Source organism: Apteryx mantelli, chromosome 2 (assembly GCF_036417845.1).
Source record: "Apteryx mantelli isolate bAptMan1 chromosome 2, bAptMan1.hap1, whole genome shotgun sequence".
In the NCBI taxonomy this organism is placed as follows: Eukaryota; Metazoa; Chordata; class Aves; order Apterygiformes; family Apterygidae; genus Apteryx; species Apteryx mantelli.
Window position 1 is genome coordinate 26,678,024 of NC_089979.1, and position 27,162 is coordinate 26,705,185.

At 41.2% G+C, this 27,162-nt stretch overlaps 1 protein-coding gene across 2 annotated transcripts; it reads right to left on the reverse strand.

Moving 5' to 3' along the window:
• Positions 1-9,701: 9,701 nt before the first annotated feature.
• PABPC1 (poly(A) binding protein cytoplasmic 1) lies at positions 9,702-26,876 on the reverse strand. 2 transcript variants are annotated; one of them, XM_067290373.1, is made up of 15 exons: positions 26,159-26,876; positions 20,795-20,988; positions 20,578-20,693; positions 18,643-18,773; positions 17,240-17,334; positions 15,524-15,661; positions 15,322-15,417; positions 14,563-14,835; positions 14,296-14,386; positions 13,991-14,101; positions 12,934-13,088; positions 12,397-12,481; positions 12,028-12,158; positions 11,618-11,713; positions 9,702-10,143 (listed from the first exon to the last, which is right to left on the reverse strand). In XM_067290373.1, the coding sequence occupies exons 1-14, from the start codon at positions 26,349-26,351 to the stop codon at positions 11,621-11,623; spliced, it is 1,902 nt and encodes a 633-aa protein (XP_067146474.1). In that variant the 5' UTR covers positions 26,352-26,876; the 3' UTR covers positions 9,702-10,143; positions 11,618-11,620. The 2 variants fall into 2 exon arrangements, with proteins under 2 accessions (XP_067146474.1, XP_067146473.1); XM_067290372.1 differs by having other exon boundaries at positions 18,634-18,773.
• Positions 26,877-27,162: the final 286 nt, after the last annotated feature.

Here is a 27,162-nt window from a genome sequence, read left to right on the forward strand (position 1 = left end):
CGCCGCCGCCTGCGGGGCGGGGCCCGGCGGCTCTGCTGCCGCCGGCCGGGCCGGGGCGGTGAGGCGGGCCAGGGCGCAGGGGCAGGACGAGGCGGAGCGGGGCGCCGCTGGGCTTGTCGGCGGCCGCTTTTATTTGAAACCCTCCAGAAAAGGCTGTGAAGCAAAGCGGGGGGCGAGGCGGCCCCGCGCGGCGGCGGTTGGCGGGCGGGGCGGGAGCCCTGGTTACGCCGCGGGTAAAATGGCGGCGAAGCTAAGGGTTGCTACGCGCCGGCAGCGCCCAGCGGGAAAGGCCGCCCGCCCCAGCTGCGCCCCCCGCCCGCGCGGCGGCCGGGCGCGGCCAGCGGCAGGGCTGCGGGGCGGAGGGGAGGCCGCCGCCGTGGTGCCGAGCCAGGGCCCGCCCCAGCCTCAGGGCGGGTGGAGGGCGAAGGGAAGCGGCCGCACGGTGCCCCGTCCCCCAGGCGGCGGTGGCGCTGCGTCTCCGAGGATGGGGTGCCGATGGAAGAGGAGGCAGAGGCGATCCCGCGCGTGGGGCCGGCCCGGCGAACTGCGTGTGTGGTTGATTACCAGACATTAAGGAATTGTACTGGGATAAAGACAAGTTACCCCCGCTCTTTTTCTTAACTGTTCTGTTTCTTTTCTTCGGCTTCTCTCTGATACTGCTGAGGAAAAGATGCTGCCACAGTTGGACATTTTTGCGTGAATCGCTGTGGAAGTTTTCGTACTCTTACACCAGCAGTGCTTCTGGAGACGTGAAGTGAGTTAATCAGAATGAAAACAGTGCAGCTGGAGTCTCCTGCAAACTCGTGCCTCATGTAAATCCAGTAATTTGGCCTCACCAAGAGGCTCTTTGTAAGTGGGGAAAAAAAAATCTTTTTTTTTTTTTTTTTTGAAGGGCATGATTTGTTATATGACCTGAGGAAAACCCTTTCCTAATGGAGCAAGGTTTGTACACGTTTTTGAAGAAGCAGCACTAACTTCAGGAAATCTGGAGAAAATGGAGAAGAGTAAAGAAAGTAATATTGTGTAACATGTGTGATCACTTGATTTATTTTGCTCCTTCCTCTGTGCAGCCCCATATAACCTGACAACTTCTGAAGCACTCATGAAACCACCCTCTTACAGAGCCACTTTGCAGCTCCACATATCACAGCTGCCCTGTTGTACTGGGGAGATGAGGCATCTGCACCCTGGGGAGCTCTGGAAGAGATATCCTTCCCCTCCTGGGCAAGCCCCTTGCATGCATCCTCATTCATATCCCAAGCCACTTTGCAAATCCACATCTCCGTTTATAACCTGAGATGCAGGGCAGCCATGTGGTGAGTTTGATGGAAAAATGTGAGGTATATGCAGATAGGGAAAATACCTTTGCTCCAGCCCATGGGCTGGAATTTTCAACTTCTGCTGTCATTCTAGCTTGGCGGTCTCTTCTCATTTGTCCGAATCTGGTTCCCCTCTGGAAAACCACCAGAGCAAAAACTTAGGTACTTTCAGTTGCAGATCTCTCTAACAGTGGCAAGAGACAGGATTAACCAACCTTCCACTTACAGGTGTGACAGTGTAGTATGTTTGGGACCCATGTTTTGTACTGCAGTCTCTGTTTTATGTCATCTGCTGACTTCAAGTTCGGCCTAGACCATGTGTCACCCAAGGTCCCTATCAATACAATGTGACTCAACCAGTTAGCCTGCCCAGGGTATCATTTTTGTTTTCTGAAAACTCAGATAATGTATGGAACATTTTAAAGACTGCTCAGAGCTATAAAAATGTATGCATCTCAGGATAGCTATTGTCAGCTGTAACGTGACTTGATTAGAGAAGTTTCTTTAGCAGGTTATGTAGGAAATAGACTATTTGGCGTGGATATACTGCTCTTACTATATAATGAGCAACAAGCCCATTATATTGGCCTAACTTGTTTCCTTATTTTTTAGTGATTACATTCGATTCTGATTCAGCAACTGAGAAATCTATGAAATGTGTCACATTATTTTATTTTTGGGAAACATTCCTTCCTTTTTGCCCAGGTACTTCAGAGGGTACTCCAACTACACATGCATCTTGCAGTCTTAGCGTAGCCAAAAACATGACAGTATTTGTTTCAAATGCCATATCCTAAGAAATTGTAACCCTGCCAGCTGCATTTTCATTTGGATACAGCTTGTATCCGTTGTTATTAATAGCGTCCTACAGAAGTTAAGAGGGACTAAAAGCTTTCCTTCACAGAAGTAGTCGTATTACATTGACTCGCAGTGTGTGCAGTTGCCTGATAGCAGTGAGGCTAATGGTAAGCTGAAACCTCTGCCTGCCTTGCTGAAGAATTGTGTGTTGGTTTTTTGGGTGCTGCTCCCTCTGTCTTGAAGGACAGAAGAAACCCTTGAAAAAGGGGGGGGGCACTGTGAAAGACATAGAGTTGTGTCTCAGAAGAGACAGGATCCCAAATGCAAATGATGACCCCCTCAGAGTAATGTATACAAGGATTTTCACAAGGTTTCAATTTTTCACATGAAAATAGGGGGAATCTGTATATGGACTCACCTTCTCTGCTAGCACTGGCATTACAGATCGTCTTTAGGTCTGCATGCTGACCTAAACTCTGTAAGAGTTTGGACCTCTGTAAGAGAAGACTTGCAGCATTTCCCAGCCAGACTTTGTAGCCCTCCCGTGGCTTTTCACTGCAAAGGTGTGATGGTGCTCTTTGTATCATTTGTCACGATGCTGATAAGGCAGCTGACTAATTGATATAATGGGACATAAGATCTGGCATTTCCCTTTAACTGCAAGGAAAGCAGTACTTGATTAAAAGGAAAGTGGGAAGGAGGCAAGGGAAGCGGAGACAGAACACATTTGAAACAATTTGAATTAAAGTGTCCACTTACATCATAAAAAGTAATTTGAGAAAATGGGGACCTTTTTGGGAGTAGTCTCTGATTACAGTAAATCCAGGCCTGTAACAGGTGGCATTTCTAACCTTAAATTGCTTTGCAAGGCCCATTCTGGAGAATTCACGTAGTTGGGGAGCTCTCAGAGCTCACTCATGCAGTATCAAGATTTAAGTTGCTGCAGCAGGGAGAGAAAACATTGCTAGTGTTAGGGGATCAACTCCAATGGAAAGATTAATCAAAGAAATAGAGCTTCCTACTTAATCCCAAGTAGCATGCCTAAAACATGCACCAGTAAAAGCCTAGTGAATTGCGGTGCCAAGAAGGATGAGACTGTGCCTCTCTTTAGTATGTCAGACCTCTGCACCACAGGTCCTGGACTTAATCAGGATTAAATACAAATCTTGTTTCTTGAAGTTATTCCAATCAGAACCATTGTCTATTAGATGCAGAATTCAGAAAATCTTTTTACCAAGAATCCTAATCTGAAGTGGTGAGTGGCTGTTTTCCAACTACAGTTGTCCATTAACTATGTTGATGACTCCTGAGAAAAAAAGTGCTTTTAGATGGAAGGACTGAAGATGATGAAGATATTTATTTATTGAAGGATAGACACCTGATTGGTGTAAACAGGCACTTGTAATGATACTACCTGACTCAGGAACATCTTGATTTCCACCACCTACCTCTTCCCCCAACACCCAGTGAAATTCATATTTCCTGGACTTTGGCAGAAGAGCAAAGAGAATATGCGCAATCCAAATGTTCTCTGCACCAAATCTTTTATTTGGTTGCACATAAAAAACACATTCTGCTTTGGAAAGCTGATGGTGAATATGGTACCACTCATTTATTCAAACCACCCTTCATTTCAGGAGCAGGTTACTGCTAAGTTCTGAAGCATTTGCTGTGGTTAGAATGGAAGATGGAGAAGGACTGAAGGAATGAAATACCAGAGGATTCAGCAAAATCAGCTTAGGTCTGAGTAGTTACAGGGCTCTAGAGGATCAAGGTAAGCTCTGACACATGCTGTAAGGGAATGCGTGGCAGAAGGAAGTGACTGCCAGTTAGGCTGGCTATTAACACAAGGGAAAAATACCCTACCCCTACTTTTATTGAGTAAATTGCCTTTTCTGTGTAGTGAATTGTTAAAATTTTAATACTAGTGTTCTGAATATACATTAATAGAGGCACTAACACAGAGTTCACTGTATCTATTTTATATATGTATATATAAATAGAAGACTGATTAAATAGGTATCTGTGGTATGCAGAGCAGAATTATTGTTCAATCTAGAGTGGGAAGAAAAAGAAAACCAGGATTTTGTTTCCGTAGATTTTCGTGATAGCATCAGCAGAATTGCCCCACTCTATTTCCTTCTATCACAGAAGTTACCTAGCATTTCAGGCTGGTACAGATATAAGTGCCTGACACATCCACAAAACAAAATCATGTATGAAACTGGAGAGCTCCAGTTTTCCTCCTTCTTCAGTTTCCCCCATATGCAACAGGTTAAATAACATTGCACAAAATATAAAAACCGGTTTGATTTAATTCTGTCAGAGTCACTGAAGTCACATTACCTCGTACCTGGGGAAATGAAGCATAAGTAAGGTAGGCTCTTAGCTTCCTGCTAGGGCACTTAAGCTCCTGCACATAGTAAGGCCTCTAGGTCCACCTTTAAATATCATCCAATTCTTCAACATTTTTGTTATGGTACCAAAGGTTTTTAGGGCTTTAAAACTGCCTCCAAAGCTTTAATGCTTTTATAATTGACAATGAGATAAGAAGTTGAAAGCGTCATAATTTTATCTGATCCATATATGTATCTTGTTTGAACTGTCTCCTTGGTAGGATTTACTGTCCAATTTCAAAATTCTTAATTGCAAGCATACACTTCAGCTAGAGTGAGAAATCAAGACTTAAACTTTAACCCAGTCTGCCTCCATCCAGACAGGACTGACCATAAGAATTGTACAGGTTCAACTTGTCACTTTTATAGCAGAGAGGGCTTTTAAATACAAGATTTCTTTATGCCAGACAAACTCTATGCTTATTCTCAAATTTGCTTAACAGACAGAATCAGGTCTGAAGATCATTGCAAGATGGGAGAATAAGGCCAGATCTTGAACTGATTTTTGGTGACTTCAGGATACTGCAGGGTTTTATGACTGAGATAATATATCCAGAGAATCTGATTTTTTCCTTGTCTTCTCCCCCCATAAGTACAGATTTCAGACAGCCTTCCAGAAAACTCACTTATCTCTTGATACTGTAGAAATCCCTCTCTGATTCATAGATCTTTGCCCCCCCAATCTTTGTCTATCAAGTTTATTAATTTTTGCAAAATTGCATCTTGTTGCTTCCTTTCTCCCCTGCATTGTCAGTTTTGTGTAAACAGCCTATGCAGAACCAATTATGGGCTAAACTGGGTAGAAAATGCCCCTCATTCTGCAGGCAGTGCTCCCTTAAAGGAAGGGGGAAAAAAGCCAAGAAGGCAGCTCTAGGATAAACCATCTGTAGATGAACAAGCTCGATGTATCTGTGTTAACTTGCACAGTGAAAGAAGTTTGTAGTGCAGCAAAAGTTCCTGTTAGATTCTGTCTCTCTAGGTAGCCTTGCTATACCTGTAACTGTTCTAATCCCACTAAAGCTCTTCACCTCAGTATGGTCCTATAACAAGTTAACCACAGCTCATGGGCCAGCGTTGGCTCTTTTTGGTTTTGCCGCCTTTTGACAATCACTTGGATGCCCTTTTGATGTGTAACACACAAGCTGACCTGAAAGTCATATCAGCTTCAAGTGAAGACTATGTTATTTTATTGTACACTAGACCTGATTTACATTAAGGAACTATTTATTTTAAAAGCAAAAAAAAAAAAAAAAAAACCCAAACCAAAACCCATCCAAAAATCATGCCTTTTTTTTTTAATTACAGTCAGATATAAAGAAAGAATCAAGAAGGCAACCTTTTGCAGGAGGAAGCAGATTCCTCTGGCCAGTAAAACTGCTAGAATTATGATTTCACCATTCACAATTTTGATAAAGAAGTAGCAAGATTTGCATAAGCTCATTATATGCAGAGGTTTGTGACACATTACTGCTGAAAGTTACTGAAAAAAATCTTTTAGTGAAGATTATGTAATCAGGAACAGTATTAAATCTCAGATGACTTTCTCTGTTTTCATACCTGCTGATTTAAAGCACCCTAAGCACCTAAAGCACCATCCTTTGTAGTAGTAACTCAACAATTTAGTTACCAAAGAGCTACCTGAGCTGTTTCAAAGTTGCCTTTGACAAGGATTTCTTTACCATCAAAGTGTAGAAAAGCCAAAGTTAAACCAATAGGTCTCTTTATCAACAGAAGAATAATAGCTAACACTAGCTGTTTATTCATGTTAGAGAACACAGCATCAGAAGTACCTAATTCAAAGGATTAAGCGGTCCTGTCAACAAAAGCATTTTTTACTATCTAAAAAGCAAGACCTTAATATGCTTAAGCTTGAACGCTTAATGTGCATTCAATTTTTAATGCTTTACCACCTGAAGCCTCACTGTTTTTGCTGTAGGAAGCCCTGTGTTCATATATTCACAATCACTGTGAACCTTATTGTTAATTATGTAACTCAGCAACAAGAAGATGATAGAGAATGTTCAGGTGTCTCAAAATGATGGAATCCTTGCTCGTTCACCTGTATCCATACTGATCTGCCTCTGCCCCAACTACTATTTGCATGTTCAGGCTTAACTGGCCTTCCCAAGAAACAGTAAGTCATCTATACGGAGATTGTTCCTTCCACCGCAACCCTCTGACAACGAGGAAGTTCTCCTTGTGCTGGCAGTCAAATGGGATCTTGCATGTTGGTAAGTTACACAGTTCACACAGAATCACACAGAATGGTTGAGGTTGGAAGGGACCTCTGGAGATCATCTAGTCCAACCCCCCTGCTCAAGCAGGGTCACCTAGAGCACATTGCACAGGATCGCGTCCAGGCGCGTTTTGAATATCTCCAGAGAAGGAGACTCCACAACCTCTCTGGGCAACCTGTTCCAGTGCTCTGTCACCCTCACAGTGAAAAAGTTTTTCCTCATGTTCAGATGGAAGTGTCTGTGTTTCAGTTTGTGCCCGTTGCCTCGTGTCCTGTCACTGGGCACCACTGAAAAGAATCTGGTCCCATCCTCTTGACACCCTCCCTTCAGATACTTGTACACATTGATAAGATCTCCTCTCAGCCTTCTCTTCTCTAGGCTAAACAGGCCCAGCTCTCCCAGTCTTTCCTCATAAGAGAGATGCTCCAGTCCCCTAATCATCTTTGTAGCCCTTCGCTGGACTTGCTCCAGTAGTGCCACATCCCTCTTGTACTGGGGAGCCCAGCACTGGACTCAGTACTCCAGATGTGGCCTCACCAGGGCTGAGTAGAGGGCAAGGATCACCTCCCTCGACCTGCTGGCACCACTCTTCCTGATGCACCCCAGGATACCGTTGGCCTTCTTGGCCACAAGGGCACATTGCTGCCTCATGCTTAACTTGGTGTCCACCAGCACTCCCAGGTCCTTCTCCGCAGAGCTGCTTTCCAGCAGGTCAACCCCCAACCTGTACTGGTGCATGGGGTTATTCCTCCCTAGGTGCAGGACCCTGCACTTGCCTTTGTTGAACTTCATGAGGTTCCTCTCCGCCCACCTCTCCAGCCTGTCCAGGTCTCTCTGAATGGCAGCACAGCCCTCTGATGCATCCGCCACTCCTCCCAGTTTTGTATTGTCAGCAAACTTTCTGAGGGTGCGCTCTGTCCCTTCATCCAGGTCATTGATGAAGAAGTTGAACAAGACTGGACCCAGTACTGACCCCTGGGGGACACCGCTAGCTACAGGCCTCCAACTAGACTCTGCGCCGCTGATCACAACCCTCTGAGCTCTGCCATTCAGCCAGTTCTCAGTCCACCTCACTGTCCACTCATCCAGCCCACACTTCCTGAGCTTGTCTATGAGGATGTTATGGGAGACAGTGTCAAAAGCCTTGCTGAAGTCAAGGTAGACACCATCCACTGCTCTCCCCTCATCTACCCAGCCAGTCATTCCATCATAGAAGGCTATCAGATTGGTTAGGCATGATTTCCCCTTGGTGAAGCCATGCTGACTACTCCTGATCACTTTCTTGTCCTCCACATGCTTAGAGATGGCCTCCAGGATGAGCTGCTCCATCACTTTTCCAGGGATGGAGGTGAGGCTGAGTGGCCTGTAGTTCCCTGGGTCCTCCTTCTTGCCCTTTTTGAAGACTGGGGTGACATTGGCTTTCTTCCAGTCTTCAGGCGCCTCTCCTGTTCTTCATGACCTTTCAAAGATGACGGAGAGTGGCTTAGCAACAATGTCCGCCAGCTCCCTCAGCACTCATGGGTGCATCCCATCAGGGCCCATGGATTTGTGGGTGTCAAGTTTGCTTAAATGATCTCTAACCCAATCCTCCTCAACCAAGGGAAAGGCTTCCTTTCTCCAGACTTTCTCTCTTGCCTCCAGGGTCTGGGGTTCCTGAGGGCTGGCCTGAGCAGTAAAGACTGAAGCAAAGAAGGCATTCAGTAACTCTGCCTTCTCTGTATACTTCGTCACCAGGGCACCCACCCCATTCAGCAAAGGACCCACATTTTCCCTAGTCTTCCTCTTGCTACTGATGTATTTGAAGAAGCCCTTCTTGTTGTCCCTGACATCCCTTGCCAGATTTAATTCCAAACAGGCCTTAGCCTTCCTCATCACATCCCTGCATGCTCTGACAACATTCCTATATTCCTCTCAAGTGGCCTGTCCCCCTTTCCACTTTCTGTATACTTCCTTCTTCTGGTTGAGTTTTGCCAGGAGCTCCTTGCTCATCCATGCAGGTCTCCTACCTCCTTTGCTTGACTTCCTACTCATAGGGATGCACCGCTCTTGAGCCTGGAGGAAGTGATGTTTGAATATTAACCAGCTCTCTTGGACCCCCCCCCCCCCCTCCTTCTAGGGCCATAACCCATGGGATTCCTCCAAGTAGGTCCCTGAAGAGACCAAAGTTTGCTCTCCTGAAATCCAGGGTTGCGATCCTACTTAGTGCCCTGCCTCCTCCTCGCAGGATCCTGAACTCCACCATCTCATGGTCCCTGCAGCCAAGGCTGCCCCCGACCTTCACATCTTCCACCAGTCCTTGTTTGTTTGTTAGTACGAGGTCCAGCAGCACACCTCTCCTTGTTGGCTGCTCCACCACCTGTGTCAAGAAGTTGTCACCAATGCTCTGCAGGAACCTCCAGGACTGTTTGAGCCTAGCTGTGTTGTCTTTCCAGCAGATATCGGGGTGGTTGAAGTCCCCCATGAGAACCAGGGCCTGGGATCATGAGGCTACTTCCAGTTGTCTGTAAAAGGCCTCATCAACTTCCTCTTCCTGATCAGGTGGCCTGTGGTAAACACCCACCACAGTGTCACCCATGCTAGCCTGCCCTTTAATCCTTACCCATAAGCTGTTGACTTGCTCTTCATCCACCCCTAGGCACAACACAGGCCTTTTATAACAGAGTATTTTTTACTGATCATCCCAAGGTATAGGACTTAAACGTTTATTTATAATTAGATGGGGACAGGAGATCAGACAGGCTATTAGGGATTTAAAACCCAGATGTGGATATAGCTGGTCTTTTCATTTGTTTTAATGCCTACATTTATATTATCGGTAACAGGTGGCCCAGTATAGGCTAATCTTCTCTAGACACTGCAAAAACAAACTATAGGGTGAGATTCCAACTTGGTATTCTGGAAAAACAACCTTATTTGAAGGACGCTGTACAAAAGAAACCATCACAAGTAAGTCAGTGTTTAAGGAATTTTTATTAAAGCAAGAATTTTATAATCCAAATTACGTTTCTTTGCTCAGCTATCAATTCTCACTGTCAACTAAAACAGTGGTGATATTCTGAGCTTTTCCACAGTAAAGAATTACAAAATTAAAGAAAGGAATGCTTTAAATTTTTGTACTGTGTTGAAAATTCTTTTCCCCCGGGTTTATAAAACATTAATTTGTATTTTTTATTTTACTATTTTTTTTTTTATTTTAAATCAATAAGTAATCTAGGACTAACATTTGTTTTGCTAGTCCTGGCATTGCTCTGTACATAAGCTTCAAAGTTTCCTTTCCTTTTTTTATTTATTTTATATTTTGCAATGTTTTTCTCAATATTTAATAGTTTTTCCATGTTTAGATTTTTTTTTTCTTCGGTGAAGCGAAGTTCTAGATTGTAGTCCCGGATCTTTCTGTAAACAAAAATAATGTTTTTAGTTTTTGAAATTAAAGCAGTTCTGTTTTCTGGTATGCTTATTTTAACTGTAAGCTCAATAATATTTTGGCCTTTCACGGTACAAATCATACCATGCAAAAATTTTACAGGCAGTACATTACAGATGTATCTCACTTTTTACAGATATAGAAGGAAGGTATCTTAAGTTTACTTTGGAAGACAACTGAATCTAGAACTCTATACAGTACTCGGCACAGTGTGGCCTTCGACAAGGGTTAAGCACAATAATTTGTTACTATAACTAATTTGATTGCAGGTCACCTCTACTCTAAGGCCAGACTACCAAATCTCATACTGAGAAAACCATCAAACTATTACACTAACACTTAATATAAGTATTTTCATACTGCAATTATGGAAACATTATGGGACACAAAGTTATGCTCTCAAAGTCTGAGCAGTTTTGTTTAGGACAAACAACTATTCAGTACTTGTTTATCTCCAGTGTGAAAAAGTCATTAGTGGAAAAAAAAAAGGGGGGGGAGCGTGAAAGAAAAGTGAAGAAAACATGACTTAAATTCTGCCTGCAAAAGGTGAGTTGCAGAAATGAAAAGCCAAAGAAAAAAGAAAATTTTAAGTGATTAAATTTGAAAAGCAGGCCTATTCAATTAATAACCATTAATGTGAAAAGTAAGTTTATATGCAGGCAAAACGTAACTGGACTGAATGGAGAACAGACTCCCGTATTACGCCAAACCCTACAACACTTTTTCCCCTTTTGAAACTGTGAAGATACAACCCTTTCGCTTCTTTCTGAGGTGTAAAATTAAGATATAAACCCCTCAGAAGATAATCAAGATAACTTAAATGTCAGTTAAAATATTAGTTAAATTCACAAAAATGTAAAGTCAAGACTATACATAGTTTAGTCAATTACTGTGTAATTTCAGATTTTGGTAAGTAATTATATAAATTATAGTGTAAATAAGCTATTTCATATTTGGAGAACAATAAGGCTGGAATAAAGATCATTCTAAGGTTAGTTCTCTTCCAAAATTTGCTAATGTTCCTCTTGAACAACAGCATGAATGGTGGTGTTTGACAGAACTGCTCATCTTTGCAAGCATGCCCAGAACTGGAAAAAAGCTAATCCCAAATTCTAGAAATATTCCTGCCAGTATTTTCAAAGTTTCATTTAAATGTATGGTGCCTTTTATTCAACAAAATTTGAATCTTAAATTCCTCTGAGGATCTCAACTAACAGCCTCAAGTCTTAGCTTCTATTTTTCCTGAAGACTTGCATTTATGAGCTACAGAACTGAACAACAGTACTGAGCACAAAACTTGTCTCAACTGTGACAATAAATGCTGCTTTTTGTGGCTGCAAACAATAGAGTGCAATGAAGCATTCTGCTTATAGGCCACAGACTAAGGACTACTGCTCTAATCAATGTATAAAACTGTATTCCACACAAAACCAGAAAACTTACTTATTAAACACTTGGAACCCCAGTGGGATTATTAACTGCCTTTTGAGCAGCCTCTTTAGCTTGGTGGGCTTGTAGTACGGCTACAGCTTCATCAACCTGATAAGTAAAAATAAATAAATAAATATTAAAAAAAGGGTAAGTTTAATTATTTCTGTATATTTAAGTTAATGAAGCAGTTTAAATTACACATACAAACAATACCTGCATCATTAAAAAGAAAAGGATAATGGTTACAGCCCCAGTTTATGCTAGCATAAGTCACTGCCACCCACTGAAAGAGGATATTCTAACTTCTTGCCCTGGACCACTTTGCTGCATTGCTGCTACTCCGCTCTGCCAGCAAAAACACTTGTTAAGCCAATGTAGATTTAACTGCTTATGAATCTAGCGTAAGGCAAAAATCCACCCACCTTCGAACGAAGAGACTCAGGAGACTCGAGCATGTGAAGGAGTTCAGAGTTGTCAATCTCCAACAACATACCAGTGATCTTACCCGCCAGAGTAGGATGCATGTTTTGAATAAGAGGAAATAGACGTTCACCTGGGGGGGGGGGGGGGGGAGTTAACCACAGTGATAAATCTCATCTGACAAATGCAGCCTAGATTTGAGGGGAAAAGGGAGCAAATACCTCCTTGTTCTAAGGCTAAAATCATTTAATCTACATTTTAAGATTAATACAAAAGTGCTTTGAAAGTCCCTTACAAGTCTTTTTTAAAACACAGGCCCAAAAACATTTAGCCTCTGCTACAGGGCATAAAGAAAGATGCCACATACATACCTAACATCTGCTTTTGTTCTTGTGGAGGGGCAGAAGCCAACATGGAAGCGGTCAAGGGTTCCTGACCTTGCACATGGACAGCAGGCTGCAAATTAATTTAACACCATTTTAAAGTTAAGTTCTTGTCCATAATTAGATGCAGCTTCAAATACCCAATGTCCCACAACTCAGCATAAACAACGTGTACACCGTCAGAAATACGGAAGAAATTCAACTAGGTCCATTTAATAAGACTGAGTGATACTGGAGATTAGTATCAACTACTCCATTGAGGAGCGGATACAAGGAGAATTCAGGCTGAGGTATCAAGCAACTGGAAAATATGAAGTAACATAGGATCATATCCTGTTCTGGGTGAACCTGAAGCATATTTTAAGGCCCAAGTGCAACTCTGGTGCCATAATCTGGATCCCGAATTCTAGAATAATAAAGACAACTCTTAACTGTAAGCTCCCCCACCCCACGCACTTCTCCTCTGCGAACCACCCCCCTCCAACCCCCCGCAGTAAAAGCATGCCCAAAACCAAAATTACATACCTGCTGCATAGCAACCTGCGGCTGTGTATTAAGATGTTGCTGAGGATTACGAACACCTGCAGCATATTTGTATTGTGGTACTGTGCGTACAGCAGGAGTAGCTGCAGTAGCTGCTGCGGCAGGACGTGGACCCATTGTTTGTGTTGATGTATTAGCTGAAAAGATAACACAATTCCATATGTGAATAATTCAATTTTTATTTAGCATACACTGTACAGAAGTTAAAGCAGCCAAAACTGAACACCTAATTTAGGTATTGCATTATAGATTCATCTTACAGTAGTACTGTCAACTGTCAGACCACTGGTCACATCTCAAGGTTCAAAGCTAGAGGTTTACCAGGAGTTACTTTCCAGCCGCTTCACTAATGAATCATTTTTCTTACTTGTGATACAAAAAGATCTGTAAGAAAATATTCACTTTTGGCTGAGTAGTAACTTAATTTGATTTCTTAAGCCTGTTATAGCAGTAAGTCATGCTAAAAAAAGATATTTTCAGGAAGTAGCTAGCTAAAAATACTATTGCCTAATATGTTCTGGAAGAATTAAGACTCCATTACAATGAATTCTGGTTCATTCAGCTATGTGCAAACACTGCACATATGATATTTTGCTCACTGTTTTCTATGACAAAATATTAAGAGTTAAAATTGTAATACCATCTCAATATTTTTACACACAGCCTATTATTACAATTGCCACAATGAAGTTTAGAAATGGCAGGAGCTGTCATACAATACTATTAAAATGCATGCTAAGAAAGAAATGGTTCATGCTAAAGAGAGGGACCACAGCAGGAGTGTGATTTTCAGTCTTCACTGGGACAACATTTTGAGCAACTATTAGAAGATAGTGCTAGCTCACCTATCTAGTAAGAGCCAATAAAGGAGGGAAGTAGTAACACATATGATATTAAACTTCTAAAGGTTTTTAAGAGATCATTCAAACTTCTAAAGGTTTTTAAGAGATCATTCTGAACTAGCTTTTTTTTTTTATTTTTTTTATTTTTTTTAAGTTTTATACTTAAAAGGTTTGTAGAAATGAAACCTGAGACTCACCAACACGTTGTGTTGACATGACTCGTGGAACTTGTGAAGAAGCTGGTCTCATGGTACTAAATGGTGGTCTGGGTGCTGCTGGGCGGATAGCACCAGGCATGTTTTGGAACGCTGGTTTAGAAAAAAAAAAGTATAAAGTTATATCATGAAACACTGAATGGTGAGAAGAGTTCAGTAGTAATACCATCTAACCTGACCCAGAGAAAACTGATGCTGTAATTCAGTGAAAATGTATTAAAAAGTTTGAGGGTAAATGCTACAGAGTTTACAGTAAGCACTAGAAAAAGGTAAAGAAAGTGACTTACGATGAGGTCTGGCACCCTGAGCAGTCCAGCGAGGACTTGGTCTGAGCTGAGCAAGTTGACTAGTGGGGTAGTATGCAGCACGGTTCTGAGTCTGTCAAATGTAAAAACAGTATGTAACTGTTAATGGCAAAGGGCATGTCAAACAGTCAATCACCTTTCCGCTATGAAATCAGAATGCTGAAATTATGGATACACCTTATATTTACTGTTAAATCTAAACAAATTGTATACATAGTACAAAACATTGTTACTCATTTCTGTACGCACCTGTGGGATAGCTGCCATGAAGTAACCTGAAGGAGGTGCTGGTTGGTAGGGGTTGATTACGGGATTGGGTACTGCTCTTACACTTGCCATTCTCTGCATATACTGGTTGGTAAGATGAGCCTGGCGCTCCTCTTTACGCTGGGCTAGAGCTACATATAATGGTTTAGTAGCCACGATTCTACCATTCATCTCTGTGACGGCTTTGGTAGCTTCTTCTGGTGAAGAAAAGCATACAAACCCAAATCCTTTGCTGCGGCCACCTTCCATCATGACCTGTCAGTACAAAATTCAGTTTTAAAACATGAGAACGTTATATCTATCCCTGTTTAACTTGCATGAGTTCCTTTTTTCAGCTTACTACAAGTGAGATCACAAGTTTGTTTTACTGAATTGATTTATAAAAAGGAATATAATCATGTAATTACAAGTTAATTGTTTAGTGAATACAGATGAAAATCTCAGTGAAGGAACAATGATCAAATCATTGCATTGAAAAGATGTGATTTTCTTATATTGATGTCAGTACTCTCTGTTCATTTCAAGACAGGATGATTATATGATGTGCTTAACTTTACTTTCTTGATTTTTGTACATTTGTGATGTCCATGCATATATAACACCAGTAGCAGCGGTAGGCGACTGGGTCACATCTCTGCATTTTACCATTGTTAGTCAAAGAAATAAATCACTCTTCCTTGGGGAAGGTTCACTGCTCATCTTCAGAGAAAGGACAAATGCAATCCATAAATTTTACTTTACCTTTGCACTAGTGATTGTACCAAATGGGGAGAATTCTTTTCGAAGACGTTCATCATCAATTCCATCATCAAGGTTTTTCACGTAAAGGTTTACACCCTAAAAAAAAAAAACCCAAAAACCTAGTTATTTTGAAAGCAAATGTCCCACACGAATCTAAAAATATCATAAAATAAAAGTTAGTCCTCTCAAATTAAAACCAAACCTGGTATCTGGTGATCCTGTCCTGTTTCATTTGTTCAAACTTGCGCTTGAGCTCCGTCTGTCTTTCCACCTTTTTCTGAGCCCGGCCAACGTAGATTTGTTTCCCATTGAGCTCTTTTCCATTCATCTCATCTACAGCCTACATTAAGGAACAAAAGGTTAACAGTGCTTTGTGTTTCAGTGTTTTTTAGAAACAAAAAAATCTACTTCAAATATACAAAGTTACATAAGCATTCTAAAAAGAACACCTGCCTACCACAACATCTAAAATAGTAATTGCTGAAACAAAGCACCCCACAACTTCCCTGCTTAATGCAAAATGGCAATTGCCCTCTGAATGTGCTTCTGTCCAGGTTAAATAAAAGTCACAAGAAGTACAAAAAACTTCTCTCATAGGAAGTTGGAAGGAAAAGAAAAAAAAAAAATCAAGTCACAATCAGGAACCATTTGTGCAGCCTTACTTTTCTTGCTAAAGGCAGAGAAAAGCAAGCAACTTAAGTTGAAAAGCTCTAATTCACACACCTGACTTCTGTTTTTAAAAGAAAGATCTGAAATTGGAGATTTTCTTTACTATGTTTTAAGTTACAGCTTGCATATATGGCTTTTTTATAACTTTTATTAGGAAAGCACTTACAGTAGGAAAATATGACCTTTTTCTTTTACACTGTTTTGAGTTACAACTGCTCAGTTAGATGTGAAAACTTTGGCAGATTTATTAAATTAGTTTAAAAACAGAGGTCACCATTTTATTCTGTACCTCCACAGTAAGTTATTAGAAAATAGATATTTCATGAAATGTTGAAATCTCTCATATTATTTAAACACTAAGTGTGTTCCTGACTACTGTTAGAGAAGCAACTCATCAAGGAAAATATGCAAGACTAAATATTTTAGATGTAAGACAGTATTTGTTCCAATCTGTTGCTCATATACTTGCACTACTGACAAATAAGAGAAATGCTTTTTGAAAAGCAAACTTAATTTGTTGTGCTGATTTGTTCTTTTGTACTGATTTTTTTCCCCTGACTCTATATTCCTACTGCCACAGTAAACCGATGCATAAAAGAAACCGACCGTCAAAGAATGAAGTTATACAGCTTACTGGCATGTTACAGACATACATACAAATTAAAAGGACCCTTTCTCCAAAGTTACTCTTCAGACTAAAAGCAGCATCACAGGGCTCTGATTATTTTCTTACAGCTGTGCCAAATGTACTCTGTAAAACTAATAGCTTTCCTGCTGACTTTGCAGTGTTGAAGTTAGAAAACACAATTCTTCCTGCCTTGCACTCGCACAAATGCTTAGTGCAACCAAATTGCATTCAATTATTCACCTGGGTTTTGCAGAGATGTCATAATTTACTGTGCATGTATATTGCTCAGCATGAGTAAGTCCAGACCTCTGTGAGACCTTTAAGCACAACTACAACAGGTTCTTAAATTATTCAATATTCCTCATTTCTACACTAATTCAAGCTGTCTCAGAGTATCCTAACTTAAGAGGCTTCTCAAACCAACTGACATTTGCTCATTTATAAGAAAGCATTTTAAATGACAGAAAGTACACTAAGTCAATTAAGCAACAGATTTGTTTCCCCAGTATCCTTGATCAGTTAAAAATCCTTAATGAATTTTCAAGATTCCAAATGACTCAGAAGAAGCTTATTGTTCAGGTTGCAGTTACGAACATCCTAAAATGAAGTCCGAAAGCTTACTTTCTGGGCATCTTCATGTCTTTCAAAACTAACGAAGCCAAAGCCTTTGGATTTTCCACTCTCATCGGTCATAACTTTCACACTTAAGGCAGGACCTGAAAAGAGAATGTCAATACTTATGCTGCATATGCAGAGCGTATTCTCTTCATACTCCAGCACCAGTAATAGTCTAGCAAACACCACCCATTAATACAAAATTGCTGATTTTCCCACTACAGTGCTGAACATTAGCCATTTGGGCTGAAATCTGCCATGCTAAATTTCTTTCCTACTGTATTTTCAATGAAAACAGTGCAGAAATTTCACTTTAATGTATTTTTTTTTTTTCATTAAAAACTGACATTTAAAAAGTATTAGCACTTCTATCCTTTGAAACAGGTACTGAAACCTGACAGGAGGCCTTTAGTTCATAGTTGTGCTTTACCACCATCTATCCCTGTGAAAACCCTGGCTTAGCAGCTCTGAACCTTTTGAAAAATTGCAATTCACAGACTCAATTGAGACAAATACTAGCAGCTAAATTCACCACAATTCAATCCACTGATACTGCACTAGTGCTTCTGAACAAGGAATTTCCTGTGAACGCTGCTTAGGGCATAGGCATTCGAGTTGCTACAGAATACATCATCTACAAGGCTATCTTTGCTCTAAATGATACCCAGCGGAAAACAGCAAAAGCATGGAGGAAAAAAATACAAGAAATAAAAGAAGCCATGAGGCTGAAGATGCAATAGATTTGGCCTATAAGCCTGTATGAGAATCTGTAATTGGATTAAGGAAGTTTGACATTTCTTATTTCAACAGTGACATATTATATATGTTACTATATCATGAGCATATGCCTACCATAATTTTGCCCCCCTGCATAACTGAGGACAGAGTTCCTTATAATTTCATAAGGAGTCAACAATGAAAATTCAATTGAATGATAAAAGCTGATACCCTGAATAAAGATAAGGCTGCAAAACAGTGAAAAAGCAACAGGAAACTTATTTGTCACATATCTTGCAATGGATTAATAATATCTGTATTAAATAGATCTGTTTTAAAGCAAAAAATATTTCTTAAAACAAAAAACATCTGCAACTTCAAAAATCTGCAAATTCTATTGAAAAGATTATTTAAATAGATGCCTTATTATCAGATTATCAGAAGCAATTCTGATGGGTGGATTATAGGTACTATTTTGGCTATTTAAAATTCATCAGTGGATACTGCCACACTTTGAAATTTTTGAATTTGAAATTGGAATCTTGTACTAACATTTCAGTACATGTTTTCTGTATCACCTTCACACAGCTGCCTGATCCCTCATAATATAAAGCACTGTGCAGATATAAGAAGTAATCTGAACTTTACTGATGTTTATATAAACTTAAAGTTTAAGACATTACCAAACTTGCCAAAGAGTTCCTTAAGTCTTTCATCATCCATGTCTTCTCCAAAATTCTTGATGTAAACATTGGTGAATTCTTTCGCTCTGGCTCCAAGCTCTGCCTCACGTTCCTTGCGGGATTTAAACCTTCCAACAAATCTAGTTACAGGAGAACAGTGTAGATTAAAGCAAGTCTGTTAAAATGTAAAGTTTTATTTTAATCCTTTGACATCATATGTTATTCTTAATCAGTCCCATTGATCGTCAAAGGCATGAAAATCTTTAGATAAAATAGTAAAGATAAAGCTCCATCAGAAAAACAATTTCACTATCATTTTTTAATCAGTGTGCTCACTGCAATTACTAGCATAAATATGCTTTTGAGCCATTGGCAAGATTGTTCATTCTTGTTAGTGTAAAACAGCCTCTTTGACATCAGGAGCTACACAATGGGGAAGAATCCTAAATAAAGTGGCTATACTGAAATTCCAGATACCAGCATAGCCTCTCTGCCATACTAAAAACTTGGCCGTCTTAAAACTGTTACCATTCTCCAATGGTGAGCAAGGGATATTTAATTTACCTCCCTCTTCCCTCCCCTGTCCCAACACAGTTCAACCTGCTCTTTAGTCAAATACCATTGTGAATTGGCTAGAAACACTAAAGGTCAGTTCATACTGTCAGAGAAGGAATAGCAGCAGAACACAACAATTTACGATCCAAGGACCTGCTCCAGAACAGAAGTTGCATGGATAACACTATGATTTCTGACTGCAGTAGACTTTTGCTTACTAACTTTATTGGACTGTCCAACTTTACAGTTCCAATTCTAGCAGATCTAAAAGAAGTATGCAGTAAACTCAACATTTTCTTAAATTTTTGTGACTTAACCTGATTTATAGTAGCCAAGAATGGTAAGAATGATATGATGTGTTCAGCAAATTTTGATAGTGAGCAAAGTACTTTAATCCACTTTAAAATGCCTGGTTTGAATAGGACCTCAAGCAAAGTTAACGCTTATGATGTGTTTTATCAGACATTTACATAAATGTTGTGCTTTTACATCATGATTATATGCTGACCTTTTTACTACTTTAAAAAGGTTGTATAAAGATGAAAGTCAAGTGAGAACATCCACAGTCATGCCAGTTGAGCATAGATCAAGCAGGAAAGCTTAAGTTTCAAAAGATATGTTCTCCTTGGATATGGCTTGATCCATCCATCTCAACATATAAAATTAATATGTGATGGCAGTGCTAATGCTGATTTCTGTCATCCTTTTTCCAAACTCTTGCATGTATTAATAGAGCTATTCTTTTGCAAATGTACAAAATACCATAATGATCCCTTAGGCATAGCTGAGAAGCCTTTTATTTTCTGGAGTGCAGAACAGTTATACCATTAAAATAAAACTTCTTGCAATTTATGTTTTTTTTACTCCCACTCCCTAAATATGTGTTTATTAAGACACTGATTAAAGAACATTTAGTGTAATCAGACCCCTATTCAAGATTCAGTAGCTTTACAGCTTTAAGTTTCATCCAAAAAATGGGTCACTACCGTACCTATCAGAACAACTCTTACAAAGGAAATATTGTTCAGAACACCTGATGGATTGTATTTTATCTCAGACCAGTAAGATCAGAAGACCAGGGACGGCCCCAAGACCGCAATTCTACTGAGTTACAGTCCCCAAACTCTCATTGCAACATTGACTTGCAGGATATAACTAATACACCTTTTTTTTTTTCCTTACAGGCCGTTATTAGCATTGTTTGAATTTATTCTGACTTTAGAATAGATAAAAAATACATTTTTATAGTATTCCTAGTACTAAAATTCTAAATCCTCTTTAAAACTATAAATGTTCAGAACAATCTGTCTTTTCTGGATAAGCTTTAAGTATGTGTTTGTAAAATGAATTTCAGTCTGTTGATCCCAAACTATGTATTTATGTACTTACACTTTGCGGTCATTAAGCAGCATACCATTCATTTTTTCAATAGCTCTTTCTGCAGCTTCTTGTGTCTCAAAATGTACAAATCCATAACCCTTGGATCCATTTTCATCACATACCACCTATTAAAGAAAAACCCTGTTGTAACAGCTATGAAATGGCTCCAGTCTAATTAGATTTTTTCACATTAAACCATTAAACACGCTAATAATTTTCCACTAACCTTACAAGACAGAATGTTTCCAAAAGCAGAAAATGTGTCATACAAAGCTTTGTTATCAATTGATTTGTCCAAGTTTTTGATGAAGATGTTTCCTACACCACTTTTGCGTAGAGACGGATCGCGCTGAGACCACATGATGCGCACTGGTTTGCCTTTAATGACATCAAAGTTCATGGTATCCAAAGCTCGTTCAGCTGGAAAAAACATCATGAAATTAATCGAAACACTAGAGTTATTTCAATAAGCACACAAATAGCATTTGAAGCACAACAATTCTTCATAAAATTTTAGCTATTTTAAGTCCAGTATTGCCAACAAAATACAAAACCAAACTTCCAACAGAAAAGCCCCTCTGTTTATGAAAGTAAAAACAAACAAAAATTCTTCAACAAAATCCACACTAACAAAAAGGAAGGTGCACAAATCAGCTGGATAAGTATCAGACATCCCAGTAGCCTAAAGGATGGAAGCCCACTCACTATGAAAAGCTATTATGATGAAAGGAGAAGCAATGTATCAAATGATGGCAACTATGACCTATTCCACACGAGGAAAGGCTTTTAACATTTGTAAAAAGCAGTTGACCTCTCCCTCCCCTCCCCCCACCCTGTAGATGCATATTATATCAATAAAAAGGCTTTTAGGGGTATAACTTGTGCCTATACTAGGCACAGCTCCTAAACCACAGATACCCATAAACTGACAAAATTGCTTTGCTAGGTGCAGTACAAGCCCGGTTCATGCAGCTGTTCCTCACAATTCTTCAGTGGCGAAAAAAAAGAAAAAAACTATGATGGACTTCCAGGTGAGCGAAAGTTCAAGGAAAGTAAAAAAGTAAAACCAGTACTTACTTAATTTTGAAAATCTGAAATAATACATATTAAAAGCACACAATTAAATACATATAAGATCAATGAAAGAGCAAGCATTAAAAGAGCAAAATGAAGTAACGTAAACCAGGTTTTGTTACTCCAATGGAGTAGTTTTTCCAATAGAACTCCGTGACCAACTTTTCAAAGCCTGAATGTAAGATCTCAGTATATTTAGATATGGAAGTGCCAAGGCATCTTCAGTTTTCATGATATATCCCTTCAAAGCAACAAGACATCTGTGATGTTTTAAGTCAACAAGTCATTTAAGCAAAAAATAGCAATGGCTCTAAATTATGACAGACATTTTATGATCTCCTATACTAGCTCCTTTTCATTTTTATATCTGGTATAACTGCAAGAATATTGAAGAGTCCCCCAAAACACGTGAAGTCACACCCATTGATGCTAAATCATTTTACTGAAATCTGCATATAGCAGTTAACAAGACTGAATTTAGTTAAAAAAAAATAAAAACTAAATATTCTAAAATGTAATTCATGGCAGAACATTTTTCTCATCCAACAGCCATATCATTCCTGTGGAATAGCTTTTTGTAATCTGAGTCCTTAAACACCGCAATACATTTCAAAATGCATTTTCCTGCTGCAAACATCTAAAAGGTAACAAGGTTTTTTTAATGGATAGAGCAGAGTTGACACTGCAAGTGAATGATTGCGTTTTCTGTTTGGTCACAACAAAAAGAACATTTACAATCATTTAAATGATATAGTAGCAACATATTAATGGCAAACTAAAATTCAGTTTAGTATTAGTTTAAAACCAGTAGACATGTCAGTTAATTGCTTTTCTTAGGAAGAGAACTTAAAACCAACCACAACTGTCAAATCCCACTCTAAAAACTTATTGTATGTTTTTGTTCTTTAAGTTCTGTTCTTATCTTTAGCTATGCTGTTGGATATCATGGCTAAAGAAAATCTGTTATTAGAATCTGTCCAGCTGGTACATCACATTATCTCCTTTCTTGCTGTGTTTTCAGACTACAAGTGAACATGAAGATAATATACTTTGAAAGATATTTGTAGAAGTTAATTAGGTATACACCTATCAGTCATTTTCCTGTTTAAAAAAAACAACCTATGAGTGAAAAAGGCATTCTATTAACACTATTACCCTATTTACGTGACAGTAGCAAGCAAACAACTGATACAAAGCTGAAGCCTTCATTACTGATAATGAGAAATGGAAAGTATGGGAAGACCTTAAATTATCAAAAAGCTGATGGCCAAACAAAATGAACTGTGGATATCTGACATGCTACTGTAGGAACATCTAAAATTTTGGTATTACCCTGGAAGTCATTAGAATCATCACTGCCAGCACCATCAAAAGTGCCAGTAATAAACAGTTCATTATTTCCAGAAGTAGTAATAGGGCTTGCTTTTACTACAAAAGAGGCTTTTCTAATTCATGCTAATTGCTTCTAGAATAATCCCAACATGCCTGAAAAATGTGTGTTCCGGGACACATTTCCCAAACATCTGATTCAGAGTGGGTCTGTACTAGCCTTTACAAACATCACCACTGAATTAGTAGTGAGCATGTATCTAAGGCTGATGCAATTTCTGCATAAAGACAAGGATAGCATGGGAAGTCTCAACTGCTCTCATCTGTTCTGTGGAGTGGAAGTAGAAGAAACAAAGATTTCTGCTTAACCAACACCACATTGTCACTCCACAATGTATTTTAAAACATTACTAGAATACTTTTCATCTGAAACTAGGTATAAGCTACCCATTCACTATTCATAACTACTAAAATTGACTTACTTTCACTATATTTCAACTTTCTCCCATAAAAGGCTGTGCATTAGTTTGCAGGAGACAATTCCATTCAGTGGTTAACTTGTTACCAAATGGACACACCTATCCATGCTATACTTTTGCTGATTCTGCTCAAGCTTTTATTGAATGAGTCACCAGTTCCAATTTTAGTCTGAACAAGCTGGACAGTCAACTTTAGCAACTTCAAAATGAATAAACACTTAATGCTAGATTTGTACTAAACATGCATAGGAATAGCTGTGAAATAATAAATCTTTGGAAACAAAAGTACTCTAAAATTCTGAAGAAAAATTTGCAGTTTCAGATTACTCACAAGTATTTCTAGTTTGGTGATTAAACAAGATTGCCTTGATTTTAGTCTGGACAATGACTCAAATTCAGAAAAGTCACAACTATAAAATGTGTGCATACCTCACAAGTGTGTCATCAGGTTTAATTAGATTTTGGAAGAGCTTTGAGATCCATACTTTATAGACAGCTGGTAATGTCAAACACACCTTCAAAGACCTTTTCAAAACCCTAGCCAGTTGTTACTAGCTGTTTAATAAACACAGCCTGAGAGATGCAGGTAAGAATTAGGCTAAGCCAAGAAAATGCTGGTAGTTTGGAAGCTCATGTTACTGTAGGAATAACCATTTATCCTCAGCTCTGATTTCAAGCTTTCATAAAATGGATATTATGATCTACAAAAAAAGCGCAAATGCTTTTTAGGTATTTTCCAAGAATACAAAATTCTAAAAATGTTGCAAAAATTTAATCACAAAATGTCATTTAAGTTACTTTGTTGCTATTTTAAACAAGTGCTTCTAAATAGGTGCCAGATGCAAGTTTGACAAGGGTGAGAAATACTTTTAGCAGAAAAATTGGAGTAAGTGTAAAATAAAATATAAGATCTTCTATCCCCAGTCTGAAAATGCTTATAAAAATGCTATTGCCCCAAATCTGCAGGAAGCATATTCCCAACCCCTGAATCCAAGCACTTATAAGGTGAAAAAGCTATAGTTGTTCTAACATTTTGGCAAATTGCAAAACTGAGGCACAAAAGGTAGGATTGAATATGTAGCTTAACTAACCACAAAGATAAGGTCAAGCCTTATAGACTTCTGTCATTACTAAAGGGAGAGAAGCACTTGAATCACCTTCAAATTCTGCCTTGATGTTATCATACCACAGTACTGAACTGTTCTGTGCTAACCTCTTATTTTTCTTTTGAGAGCCCTGTAAGCTTTTAATCAATTGAAAGTAGACAAAAGTATGTTAAAATAAGCATTTAAATCCTCTCATTCTAAACAATGGCTGAATAAATTAAAAGCTCTCTGAAGTGAGAGAATTGATAACAGGTGAAATACCTTCTTATTAAAGATGAGATAGTAACTTTTACTACATACATACAGGCACCATCAGTACACCAGAAGTCTGATCTGATAATAACCATATACTAAAGCTAATTTTGAAAGCCAGTTAATCCAACTGCTTGAAAAGTTTGTAGTTCAAATCTGTCACTTTCATGCTCCTGAAAAATGAAACCATTATAGTAGAAAGCTGCTTACTTAACTATATGTTCTTGCTGGACAAATTATTTTTCTCTTTATCAAAGACTCCAGCAAAACTTAAAACTTTTCACATTTGGTCCTTTTATAAAAATGCCCTCCAAATGAATGAGCTGGCTTGCCAAAGTTTAGCACAAACAGATGATCAGAACTATATAGAAAGTTCCCTTGCTGATATAACTTTAGAGTGGCAGCAACACCACATGTAAAGAATTTTATAAAAAAAACCATTGCAAACACAACGTCAAAGAGTTTACTGCAAAGACAAATGGATCAGTTTACTACATAAAAAGCAAGGAGAGGAGGCTGAAGTAATTTCATCCCCTCCCCACATTTGACAAACGCATTTTAACGTATTCTGCTCTGGTCTGTGCTTTGACTGGACCGTCTATGAAACTACCAAATGATCCTGGTACGTCCCACTTCCTTCTCGTGCTTCTTAATCATGCATACACACCCAGCTCCCGCGCAGTTATTAAAAGGTGCTAATGACTATGATGTTTTCTTCAAACTATCTTCGCTTCAGATTCCTGATTTAGCCACACGTGGACGTGCCAGCCTGCGGAAAAGCCGCCTGCACACACCCTCCTCGGTGCCGGCGACCCCGGGAGCGTCCCGGGGGGCTGCCGAGCGGCAGTGCGCGCCGCAGCCGCCGGCCGGGGCAGCCCGCCAGGCCCCACGCTTGCGGCGAGGCGCCAGGCCCTTCCTCTCCCGTCGCAGGGGCTCCGCGTGAGCTTTCGGTTCCCGGCCGCGGAGCGAGGAAGCGCCTCCCCCCCGCCACGAGGCGCAGACAGCCCCAGGCCGCATGTCACCCAGCGGCGGCTCCGCCGCAAACTTCCCCGAGCACGGCGCCAAGTTTGCCCGTGTCCCAGCAACATCGCGCCGGCCCCGGAGGGCGCGGGGCGGCCCGCCCCACCCGAGCCAGGGCGGCGAAGCGCCCGGGCGCTGGGGAAAATGGACGCGCGGCCGCGCCGGGGTGGGGGCGCGGAGCCCTCGGGGGGTGGGGGAGGGACACGACTCCTCTGCAGGCAGCGGCCCAAGTCTCCCCTCGCCCCCGCGTCGCCCCCGGCCCAGCCCGCCCGCTCGCCCCGGGCCTCGCCCAGCCCGCGCGCCGCGGCCCTGCCCCGGCGGGCCACTCACCGTCGGCGGGCTGCTGGAAGTTGACATAGGCGTAGCCGAGCGACCGGCGGGTGATCATGTCCCTGCAGACGCGGATGGAGAGGATGGGCCCAGCGGGGCTGAACTTCTCGTAGAGCATGGCCTCCGTGACGTCGGGGTGCAGGTCCCCCACGTAGAGGGAGGCCATGGGGTAGCTGGGGGCGCTGGGGTTCATCCTGCCGCCGTCTCCCGGCGCGGGAGGGCAAGGGGGGGCGCTGACGAGGCGAGGAGGCCGCGGCGGCCCCGGGCTCCGTGAGGGAAGGGGCCGGCGGGAGGCGGTGGAGGCACCGAAGGGGGGAGGGGGCACTTCGGAGACGGATTCGAAACTTAACGGCTCCGGGAAGCGGATGCGCGGCGGGGGGGGGCTGGCTCACTCAGTGCCGGGGCCTGGCGGAGGTCTCGGCTGTTGCTGGCCTCGGCGGGGGTCGGGCTCGCTCAGTGTCTCCTCTCGGCTGCGCCGGGTCCGGGGGCTTCGCTTCACCGGGTTATTTTATATCAAACCGGCCGGTTGCAGAAGGTTGACGGGAAAGGGAGAAGGAAGGATTTTTTTTGTAGGTTTTTTAGGATTTTTGGATTTTTTTTGGCTTTTTTAGTATTTTTAGTAATAAATGGTGCGGCGGGGCCGGGCCGGCGTGTCCGGGTGTCCGGAGCACACGCACTGCGCACACAGCACCGACGGCGGCCGGGGGACAAGGGGGAGGCCGCCGCCCCGGCCGCGCACTATATATACCCGCCCCGCCCCCACCCGCCCCCACCGCACTGCACGCCACGCACCGACAGCGCGCAGCGCGCAGGCGCCGCCACAGGGGAAGGCGGAGAGACGCGCGGCGCCGGCTCCCGGCTGGGGGGAACGTGAGGAATGGCGCATGCGCCGGAGGGGCCGGGGAAACAGCCGCACGCTAGAACGCATGCGCCTTGAGACGTCACCGGCGACGGTTGGGGCTCCGCGCAAAGGCGCATGCGCTTACGTGAGAGCACATGTGCAA

Bases quoted from the DNA above. Each gene is read 5' to 3' on its own strand.
- PABPC1 (XM_067290372.1), bottom strand. From the start codon at position 26,351: ATGAACCCCAGCGCCCCCAGCTACCCCATGGCCTCCCTCTACGTGGGG. The intron at 13,089-13,990 runs GTGAGTCTCAGG...TTATCTTTTCAG, and splicing joins CATGTCAACACAACGTGTTG to CTAATACATCAACACAAACA. The intron at 12,482-12,933 runs GTATGTAATTTT...ATTAATTTGCAG, and splicing joins CGCAGGTTGCTATGCAGCAG to CCTGCTGTCCATGTGCAAGG.